This window comes from Panulirus ornatus, chromosome 14, assembly GCF_036320965.1.
Source record: "Panulirus ornatus isolate Po-2019 chromosome 14, ASM3632096v1, whole genome shotgun sequence".
NCBI classification, from domain to species: Eukaryota; Metazoa; Arthropoda; class Malacostraca; order Decapoda; family Palinuridae; genus Panulirus; species Panulirus ornatus.
In genome coordinates this window covers 44,048,900-44,061,046 of record NC_092237.1, presented here as the reverse complement: position 1 = coordinate 44,061,046, position 12,147 = coordinate 44,048,900, and the positions used below count along the sequence as shown (strand labels likewise).

Here is a 12,147-nt window from a genome sequence, read left to right as displayed (position 1 = left end):
CCTCCTTCCAAAACATCTTTTTATTCTCCCTAAAATTTAATGATACTCTCTCACCCCAACTCTCATTTGCCCTCTTTTTCACCTCTTGCACCTTTCTCTTGACCTCCTGGCTCTTTCTTTTATACATCTCCCACTCATTTCCATTATTTCCCTGCAAAAATCGTCCAAATGCCTCTCTCTGCTCTTTCACTAATAATCTTACTTCTTCATCCCACCACTCACTACCCTTCCTAATCTGCCCACCTCCCATGCTTCTTATGCCACAAGCATCTTTTGTGCAAGCCATCACTGCTTCCCTAAATGCATCCCATTACTCCCCCACTCCTCTTACCCCCTTTGTTCTCCCATTCCTCCCCCACTCCCCTTACCCCATTTGTTCTCACCTTTTTCCATTCTGTACTCAGTCTCTCCTTGTACTTCCTGACACAAGTCTCCTCAAGCTCACTTACTCCCACCACTCTTTTCACCCCAACATTCTCTCTTCTTTTCTGAAAACCTCTACAAATCTTCAACTTCACAAGATAATGATCAGACATCCCTCCAGTTGCACCTCTCAGCACATTAACATCCAAAAGTCGCTCTTTCGTACCCCTATCAATTAACACATAATCCAATACATATACATATATACACATGTACATAATTCATAGTCTGCCTTTATTCATTCCCATCGCCACCCCGTCACACATGAAATAACAACCCCCTCCCCCCCTCATGTGCACGAGGTAGTGCTAGGAAAAGACAACAAAGGCCATGTTCATTCACACTCAGTCTCTAGCTGTCATGTAATAATGCACCGAAACCACAGCTCCCTTTCCACATCCAGGCCCCACACAACTTTCCATGGTTTACTTCAAATGCTTCACATGCCCTGGTTCAATCCACTGACAGCACGTTGACCCCCGGTATACCACATCGTTCCAATTCACTCTAATCCTTGCACACCTTTCACCCTCCTGCATGTTCAAGCCCCGATCACTCAAAATCTTTTTCACTCCATCTTTCCACTTCCAATTTGGTCTCCCACTTCTCCTCGTTCCCTCCACCTCTGACACATATATCCTCTTGGTCATTCTTTCTGCACTCATTCTCTCCATGTGAGCAAACAATTTCAAAGCATCCTCATCTGCTCTCTCAACCACACTCTTTTCATTATCACACATCTCTCTTACCCTTTCATTACATACTTGATCAAACCACCTCACACCACATAATGCCCTTAAACATCTCATTTCCAGCACATCCATTCTCTTCCGCACAACTCTATCTATAGCCCACACCTCGCAACCATATATCATTACTGGAACCACCATTCCTTCAAACATACCCATTTTTGCTTTCTGAGATAACATTCTCGACTTCCACACATTCTTCAATACTCCCAGAGCATTTGTCCCCTTCCCCATCCTATCATTCACTTCTGCTTCCATGGTTACATCCACTGCCAAATCCACTCCCAGATATCTAAAACACTTTACTTCCTCCAGTTTTTCTCCATTCAAACTTACCTCTCAGTTGACTTGTCCCTCAACCCTACTGTACCTAATAACCTTGCTCTTATTCACATTTACTCTCAGCTTTCTTCTTTCACATACTTTACCAAACTTAGTCACAAGCTTCTGCAGTTTCTCACACGAATCAGCCACCAGCGCCCTATCATCAGTGAACAACAAGTGACACTTCCCAAGCTCTCTCATCCACAACAGACTTCATACTTGCCCCTCTTTCCAAAACTCTTGCATTCACCTCCCTAACAACCCCATCCATAAACAAATTAAACAACCATGGAGACATCACACACCCCTGCCGCAAACCTACATTCACTGAGAACCAATCGCTTTCCTCTCTTTCTACACGTACACATGCCTTATATCCTCGATAAAAACTTTTCACTGCTTCTAACAACTTGCCTCCCACACCATATATTCTTAATACCTTCTACAGAGCATCTCTATTAACACTTATCATATGCCTTCTCCAGATCCATAAATGCTACATACAAATCCATTTGCTTTTCTAAGTATTTCTCACATACATTCTTCAAAGCAAACACCTGATCCACACATCCTCTACCCCTTCTGAAACCACACTGCTCTTCCCCAATCTGATGCTCTGTACATGCCTTCACCCTCTCAATCAATACCCTCCCATATAATCTACCAGGAATACTCAACAAACTTATACCTCTGTAATTTGAGCACTCAGTCTTATCCCCTTTGCCTTTGTACAATGGCACTATGCAAGCATTCAGCCAATCCTCAGGCACCTCACCAGGAGTCATACATACATTAAATAACCTTACCAACCAGTCAACAATACAGTCACCCCCTTTTTTTATAAATTCCACTGCAATATCATCCAAACCTGCCGCCTTGCCAGCTTTCATCTTCCGCAAAGATTTTACTACCTCTTCTCTGTTTACCAAATTATTCTCCCTAACCCTCTCAGTTTGTACACCACCTCAACCAAAACACCCTATATCTGCCACTCTTATCATCAAACACAATGAACAAACCTTCAAAATACTCACTCCATCTCCTTCTCACATCACCACTACTTGTTATCACCTCCCCATTAGCCCCCTTCACTGAAGTTCCCATTTGTTCCCTTGTCTTATGCACTTTATTTACCTCCATCCAAAACATCTTTTTATTCTCCCTAAAATTTAATGATACTCTCTCACCCCAACTCTCATTTGCCCTCTTTTTCAACTCTTGCACCTTTCTCTTGACCTCCTGCCTCTTTCTTTTATACATCTCCCACTCATTTGCATTATTTCCCTGCAAAAATCCTCCAAATGCCTCTCTCTGCTCTTTCACTAATATTCTTACTTCTTCATCCCACCACTCACTACCCTTTCTAATCTGCCCACCTCCCATGCTTCTCATGCCACAAGCATCTTTTGTGCAAGCCATCACTGCTTCCCTAAATATATCCCATATCTCCCCCACTTCCTTTACCTCCTTTGTTCTCACCTTTTTCCATTCTGTATTCAGTCTCTCCTGGTACTTCCTGACACAAGTCACCTTCCCAAGCTCACTTACTCACACCACTCTCTTCACCCCAACATTCTCTCTTCTTTTCTGAAAACCTCTACAAATCTTCACCTTTGCCTCCACAAGATAATGATCAGACATCCCTCCAGTTGCACCTCTCAGCACATTAACATCCAAAAGTCTCTCTTTCGCGTGCCTATCAATTAACACGTAATCAAATAACGCTTTCTGGCCATCTCTCCTACTTACATACATATTCTTATGTATATCTCTCTTTTTACACCAGGTATTCCCAATCAACAGTCCTTTTTCAGCACATAAATCTACAAGCTCTTCACCATTTCCATTTACAACACTGAACACCCCATGTACACCAATTATTCCCTCAACTGCCACATTACTCACCTTTGCATTCAAATCACCCATCACTATAACCCTGTCTCGTGCATCAAAACTACTAACACACTCACTCATCTGCTCCCAAAACACTTACCTCTCATGATCCTTCTTCTCATCCCCAGGTGCATATGCACCAATAATCACCCATCTCTCTCCATCCACTTACAGTTTTACCCATATCAATCTAGAGTTTACTTTCTTACACTCTATCACATACTCCCACCACTCCTCTTTAAGTAGTGCTACTCCTTCCTTCGCTCTTGTCCTCTCACCAACCCCTGTCTTTACTCCCAAAACATTCCCAAACCACTCTTCCCCTTTACCTTTGAGCTTTGTTTCACTTAGAGGCAAAACATCCAGGTTCCTTTCCTCAAACATACTACCTATCTCTCCTTTTTTCTCATTTTGGTTACATCCACACACATTTAGTCACCCCAATCTAAGCCTTTGAGGAGGATGAGCGCTCTCCGCATGACTCCTTCTGTTTCCCCTTTTAGAGAGTCAAAATACAAGGAGGGTAGAGTTTCTAGGCCCCCACTCCCATCCCCTTTAATCGCCTTCTATGACACGTGAGGAATGCATGAGAAGTATTCTTTCTCCCCTATCCCCTATATATATATGTGTGTATATCAGTGGATGGGCCATACTTTGTCTGTTTTCTGGTGCTATGTCGCTGACGCAGAAATCAGCAATAAAGTTTAATAAAATAAACTATAACACCTGGAAAAATAAATAACATATAAAGCTATCAGGGGAATCCTTAGAACAACATTTGGGGATTGGCTGTAGATGGTGTGCTGTGGTTTCAGTACCTTATACCTGGCAGATATATAGTAAATGTGTGCACATGGACTCTATCTGACAGTTCTTGATACTACCTAGTAAAGATGAAAAAGAAAAAAATAATTGACGCAACATATATAATGCACTAAAGCAACTGCTATGAAGGAAGGCAAGCAGGAAAAATAATGAAATGTAAATGAAACATGAGGATATTTACGAGAAACTATGATACGAAAGTTGGTAGAGAAACTATGAAAATAAAAAAAAAGTATGTCTAACCTCTTGAGTACTGTCTTGATAATATGGAGAAACACATCACACTGAAGAATATTGACTATCATGGTAAATGGCACTGTGAATGGTGGAGGGACAGGAGGTGGGCAACACTCCTCCTCGCCAGCTGCCTTCTTCCTTGCACGCTGCCCCACCTGACAAGGTATAAATGAATGAATAAACAAATAAATAAATATATATAAATAAATAGTACAAAGGCAAAGGGGATAAGAGTGAGTGCTCAAATTACAGAGGTATAAGTTTGTTGAGTATTCCTGGTAAATTAAATGGGAGGGTATTGATTGAGAGGGTGAAGGCATGTACAGAGCATCAGATTGGGGAAGAGCAGTGTGGTTTCAGAAGTGGTAGAGGATGTGTGGATCAGGTGTTTGCTTTGAAGAATGTATGTGAGAAATACTTAGAAAAGCAAATGGATTTGTATGTAGCATTTAGGGATCTGGAGAAGGCATATGATAGAGTTGATAGAGATGCTCTGTGGAAGGTATTACGAATATATGGTGTGGGAGGCAAGTTGTTAGAAGCAGTGAAAAGTTTTTATCGAGGATGTAAGGCATGTGTACGTGTAGGAAGAGAGGAAAGTGATTGGTTCTCAGTGAATGTAGGTTTGCGGCAGGGGTGTGTGATGTCTCCATGGTTGTTTAATTTGTTTATGGATGGGGTTGTTAGGGAGGTAAATGCAAGAGTTTTGGAAAGAGGGGCAAGTATGAAGTCTGTTGGGGATGAGAGAGCTTGGGAAGTGAGTCAGTTGTTGTTCGCTGATGATACAGCGCTGGTGGCTGATTCATGTGAGAAACTGCAGAAGCTGGTGACTGAGTTTGGTAAAGTGTGTGAAAGAAGAAAGTTAAGAGTAAATGTGAATAAGAGCAAGGTTATTAGGTACAGTAGGGTTGAGGGTCAAGTCAACTGGGAGGTGAGTTTGAATGGAGAAAAACTGGAGGAAGTGAAGTGTTTTAGATATCTGGGAGTGGATCTGGCAGTGGATGGAACCATGGAAGTGGAAGTGGATCATAGGGTGGGGGAGGGGGCGAAAATTCTGGGGGCCTTGAAGAATGTGTGGAAGTCGAGAACATTATCTCGGAAAGCAAAAATGGGTATGTTTGAGGAATAGTGATTCCAACAATGTTGTATGGTTGCGAGGCGTGGGCTATGGATAGAGTTGTGCGCAGGAGGATGGATGTGCTGGAGGTGAGATGTTTGAGGACAATGTGTGGTGTGAGGTGGTTTGATCGAGTGAGTAACGTAAGGGTAAGAGAGATGTGTGGAAATAAGAAGAGCGTGGTTGAGAGAGCAGAAGAGGGTGTTTTGAAGTGGTTTGGGCACATGGAGAGAATGAGTGAGGAAAGATTGACCAAGAGGATATATGTGTCGGAGGTGGAGGGAACGAGGAGAAGAGGGAGACCAAATTGGAGGTGGAAAGATGGAGTGAAAAAGATTTTGTGTGATCGGGGCCTGAACATGCAGGAGGGTGAAAGGAGGGCAAGGAATAGAGTGAATTGGAGCGATGTGGTATACCGGGGTTGACGTGCTGTCAGTGGATTGAATCAAGGCATGTGAAGCGTCTGGGGTAAACCATGGAAAGCTGTGTAGGTATGTATATTTGCGTGTGTGGACGTATGTATATACATGTGTATGGGGGGGGTTGGGCCATTTCTTTCATCTGTTTCCTTGCGCTACCTCGCAAACGCGGGAGACAGCGACAAAGTAAAAAAAAAAAAAAAAAAAAAAAAAAAAAAATATTTATGTGGTTTCAGAAGTGGTAGAGGATGTGTGGATCAGGTGTTTGCTTTGAAGAATGTATGTGAGAAATACTTAGAAAAGCAAATGGATTTGTATGTAGCATTTATGGATCTGGAGAAGGCATATGATAGAGTTGATAAAGATGCTCCGTGGAAGGTATTAAGAATATATGGTGTGGGAGGCAAGTTGTTAGAAGCAGTGAAAAGTTTTTATCGAGGATGTAAGGCATGTGTACGTGTAGGAAGAGAGGAAAGTGATTGGTTCTCAGTGAATGTAGGCTTGCGGGAGGGGTGTGCGATGTCTCCATGGTTGTTTAATTTGTTTATGGATGGGGCTGTTAGGGAGGAGAATGCAAGAGTTTTAGAAAGAGGGGCAAGTATGCAGTCTGTTGTGGATGAGAGAGCTTGGGAAGTGAGTCAGTTGTTGTTCGCTGATGATACAGCGCTGGTGGCTGATTCATGTGAGAAACTGCAGAAGCTGGTGACTGAGTTTGGTAAAGTGTGTGAAAGAATAAAGTTAAGAGTAAATGCGAATAAGAGCAAGGTTATTAGGTACAGTAGGGTTGAGGGTCATGTCAATTGGGAGGTAAGTTTGAATGGAGAAAAACTGAAGGAAGTAAAGTGTTTTAGATATCTGGGAGTGGATCTGGCAGTGGATGGAACCATGGAAGTGGAAGTGAATCATAGGGTGGTGGAGGGGGCGAAAATTCTGGGAGCGTTGAAGAATGTTGAGAGTCAAGAACATTATCTCAGAAAGCAAAAATGGGTATGTTTGAAGGAATAGTGGTTCCAACAATGCTGTATGGTTGCGAGGCGTGCGCTATGGATAGAGTTGTGCGCAGGAGGGTGGATGTGCTGGAAATGAGATGTTTGAGGACAATATGTGGTGTGAGGTGGTTTGATCGAGTAAGTAATGTAAGGGTAAGAGAGATGTGTGTAAATAAAAAGAGTATGGTTCAGAGAGCAGAAGAGGGTGTTTTGAAATGGTTTGGTCACATGGAGAGAACGAGTGAGGAAAGATTGACCAAGAGGATATATGTGTCGGAGGTGGAGGGAACGAGGAGAAGTGGGAGACCAAATTGGAGGTGGAAAGATGGAGTGAAAAAGATTTAGAGTGATCGGGGCTTGAACATGCAGGAGGGTGAAACGCGTGCAAGGAATAGAGTGAATTGGAACGATGTGGTATACCGGGATGGACGTGCTGTCAATGGATTGAACAAGGGCATGTGAAGCGTCTGGGGTAAACCATGGAAAGTTGTGTGGGGCCTGGATGTGGAAAGGGAGCTGTGGTTTCGGTGCATTATCACATGACAGCTAGAGACTTAGTGAGAACGAATGGGGCCTTTGTTGTCTTTTCCTAGTGCTACCTCGCACACAAGAGGGGGGAGGGGGTTGTTATTCCAAGTGTGGCGAGGTGGCGATGGGAATAGATAAAGGCAGACAGTATGAATTATGTACATGTGTATATATGTGTATGTCTGTGTGTGAGTATATATGTGTACATTGAGATGTATAGGTATGTATATTTGCATGTGTAGACGTGTATGTATATACATGTGTATGTGGGTGGGTTGGGCCATTTCTTTCGTCTGTTTCCTTGCGCTACCTCGCTAACGCGGAGGACAGCGACAATGCAAAATAAATTATATTTATATATTTTTTTTTTTGGCTTTGTCGCTGTCTTCCCGCTTTTTGCGAGGTAGCGGAAAGGAAACAGACGAAAGAAATGGCCCAACACCCCATACACATGTATATTCATACGTCAACAAACGAAAATTTACTAACTACACAGCTTTCAAGGTTTACCCAGACGCTTCTCATGCCTTGATTCAATCAATGACAGCACGTCAACCCCGGTATACCACATCGCTCAAGTTCACTCTATTCCTTGCCCTCCTTTCACCTCCTGCATGTTCAGGCCCCGATCACACAAAATCTTTTTCACTCATTTTTCCACCCTTCCCCAATTTGGTCTCCCTCTTTCTCGTTCACTCCACCTCGGACACATATACTCCTCTTGGTCAATCTTTCATCACTCTATTCTTCCATGTGCCCAAACACTTCAAAACACCCTCATATGCTCTCTCAAACCACGCTTTTTTTATTTCCACACATCTCTCTTACCCTTACGTTTCACTCGTAAAAACCCACCTAACCACACTTTGTCCTCAAACATTTCTTTTCCAGCACAACCCCTTCCTGCGCCCAACTTTTCTAGCCCACGCCTCGAAACCCCATACAACATTGTTGGAACCACTATTCCTTCAAACTTTACCATTTTTGTTTTTTCCGAGAAAAATGTTCTCGACTTCCACACATTCTTCAAGGCCCCCGAATTTTCCCCCCCTTTCCCCCCCCTATGTTTCCAATTTCCGCTTCCAGGGTTTTCATTCCGCTCCCAAGATCCACTCCCAGATATCTAAAACACTCACTTCTCCGTTTTTCTATTTTGCTTGTCGCTGTCTCCCGCGTTAGCGGGGGTAGCGCAAGGAAACAGACGAAAGAATGGCCCAACCCACCCTCATAACAATGTATATACATACACGTACACACACGCATAAATATACATTACCTATAACACTCTTCAATGTTTCATACATATATACACAAACAGGACATTTACATATATACACCTGTACTGTATTCATAATCTGCCCTTTATTCTTTCCAATCGCCAAACATGAAATTAAAAACCCACCTCCCCTATGTGTGCGAGGTAGCGCTAGGAAAAGGAACAAAGGATACCATTATTCACACTCGTCTTCTAGCTTTCATGTAATAATGCACCGAAACCAACAAGTCCATTTTCCACATCCAGGCCTCACAGAACTTTCCATGGTTTACCCCAGATGCTTCACATGCCCGGGTTTTCAACCCCTGACGCATGTCGACCACTGGTACACCACATGTTCCAATTATTTAACTCTATTCCTTGCACGCCTTTCACTCTGCAATGTTCAAGCCCCAATTCTCTCTAAATCTTTTGCACTACATCTTTCACCTCTAATTTGGTCTCCTCTTCTCCTTGTTTCCTCCAACTCTGACATATAGATCCTCTTGTCAATCTTTCTCACTCATTTCTCCATGTGTCCAAACCATTTCAAAACCCCCTCTTTTGATCTTCAACCACCTCTTTTTTTTTCCCACACATTTTCCCCTTCCCCTTTATTTCTTTATTTGATCAAACCCCCCCCAAAACCACAATTGCCCCCTCAAACATCTCATTTCCAGCACACCCCCCCCTCCTGCGCAAAACCCTCTACCCCCTTTGGGCCCACCCTCGCAACCATAAAAACATTGTTGGAACCACTTTTCCCCTTCAAAAACCCCCTTTTTTTGTTTTGGGAAAATAATTTTCTCGCTTCCACACATTTTTCCCAACGCCCCCAAAATTTTTCGCCCCCCCCCCCACCCTATAAACCATTCCCCTTTTTCCGGGGGTTTCCCACCCGCTCCAAACCCAAACTCCCGATATTTAAAAACATTTTACTTCCTCCATTTTTTCTCCTTTCAAATTTACCCCCCAATTTAATTGACCCTAAACCCCTATGTACCTAATAACCTTGCTCTTATTCACATTTACTTTAACTTTCTTTTTTTCACAAACTTTCCCAAAACTCAGTCACCAGTTCTGCAGTTTCTCCCAAAGAAACAGCCACCCGGCTTATCATCAGCGAAACCCCAAAAACGATCACTTCCCAAACTCTCTCATCCCCAACCCGACTTCATATTGGCCCCCCCCTTTTCCCAAAAATCTTGCAAAACCTCCCTAACAACCCCCCCAAAAAACAAATTAAAAAACCCCCTGGAGACATAAAACAAACCCCTGCCGCCCAAAACCCACATTCACTGAGGAACCAATTCACCTTTCCGCTTCTTCCTACTCGTAACATGCCTTACATCCACGATTATAAACTTTTCCCTGCTTCTAACAACTTGCCTCCCACACCATATATTCTTAATACCTTCCACAGAGCATCTCTTCAACTCTATCTATGCACTCTCCAGATCCATAAATGCTACATACAATAATTCCATTTGCTTTTCTAAGGTATTATCACATACATCCCTCAAAGCAAAAAACTGACTCCTCACATCCTCTACACTTCTGAAAAACCCCATGCTCTTCCCCAATTGAAGCTCTGTACATGATTCACCCTCTCAATCAATACCCTCCATATATCCTTACCAGGAATACTCTAAAATCTATACTCTGTAATTTGAGCACTCACATTTTCCCCTTTGCCTTTGTACCATGCACTATGCATGCATTCTGCCAATCCTCAGGGGACCTCACCATGAATCATACATACATTAAATAACCTTTCCACCAGTCAACAACACACTCATCCCCTTTTTTTTTAAATTCACTGCAATTCAATCCAAACCCGCTGGCCTTGCGCTTTCATCTTCCGCTAAGATTTTACATCTCTCTTCTCTGTTTACCAATTCATTTTCCCTAACCCTTCAATTCTCCACACCACTCGACCAAAAAAACTATATCTGCCACTTGTATATCAAACACATTCAATAAAAAACTTACAAAATACTCACTCACTCCTTCTACATCCCACTACTTGTTATCACCTCCCCCTTAGCCCCCCCTTTACTGAAGTTCCCATTGTTCCTTGTCTTACGCATTTATTTACCTCCTTCCAAAACATCTATTTTTCTCCCTAAAAATTTTAAAGATACTCTCTCACCCCAACTTCATTGCCCTCTTTTTTCACCTCTTGCACCTTTCTCTTGATCCTGGCTCTTTCTTTTATATAATCTCCACTCATTTTTCCATTATTTCCTGCAAAAATCGTCAAATGTCTCTCTGCTCTTTCACTAATAATCTTACTTCTTCATCCCACCAAATCACTTCCCTTCCTTATCTGCCCAAACCTCCCATGCTTCTTATGCCACAAGCATCTTTGTGGCAAGCCATCTCTGATTCCCTAAATTGCATCCCATTACTACCCCCACTCTCTTACCCTTTGTTCCTCCCATTCCTCCCCCACTCCCCTTACCATTTTTGTTTCACCTTTTCCCATTCTGTACTCAGTTCTCTCCTTGTTACTTCCTGACACAAGTCTCCTCAAGCTCACTTACTCCCACCTCTTTTCCCCCCAAAACATTCTCTCTTCTTTTCTGAAAACCTCAAAAAAATTTTTTCTTCAACTTCAAAAGAAAATAAACGGGAATCCCTCCAGTTGCCCCTTCAGCACTTTAAATCCAAAAGCCCTTCTTTGTCCCCCCTATAAATTTTTAAACACATAACCCAAAATTACAAAATTACATATTTAAACTGAACAAAATTTCTTTTGTCTGCCTTTATTTTTCCCCATCGCCCCCCCGTCACACATGAATAAAAAAACCCCCCCCCCCCCTTCTTTGTGCCCCGTGGTAGTGTTTGGGAAAAAGACAACAAAAGGCCATGTTCATTCACACTCAGTCTCTAGCTGTTATGTAATAATGCACCGAAACCACAGCTCCCTTTCCACATCCAGGCCCCACACAACTTTCCATGTTTAATTTCATAATGTTCACATGCCATGGTTTCAATCCAACTGTCAGCACGTTGTCCCCACGGTATACCACATCGTTCCAATTCACTGCTATTCCCTTGCACACCTTTCACTCCTGCATGTTCAAGCCCCGATCTCTCAAATCTTTTTCACTCCATCTCTTCACTTCCAATTTGGTCTCCCATTCTCTCGTTCCTCCACCTCTGACCACATATATACTCTTGGTCATTCTTTCTGCATCATTCTCTCCATGTGAGGGGGGAAAAAACAATTTCAAAGCATCCTCATCTGCTCTACTCAACACACTCTTTTCATTATCACACATCTCTCTTCCCTTTCATTACATATTGATCAAACCACCTCACACACATACTGCCTTACAACATCTCATTTCCAGCAAATCAATTCTCTTCCGCACAACTCTAT

General features: G+C 42.7%; 1 protein-coding gene across 1 annotated transcript in view; it reads right to left on the bottom strand.

Annotated features, from left to right (window-relative positions):
• The window catches only part of Ubr1 (Ubr1 ubiquitin ligase), a 514,997-nt gene that overhangs the window by 222,320 nt on the left and 280,530 nt on the right, over positions 1-12,147 (bottom strand). Inside the window, 1 exon segment of the mRNA XM_071669737.1 lies at positions 4,458-4,606. Coding sequence (XP_071525838.1) covers positions 4,458-4,606 — 149 coding nt within the window.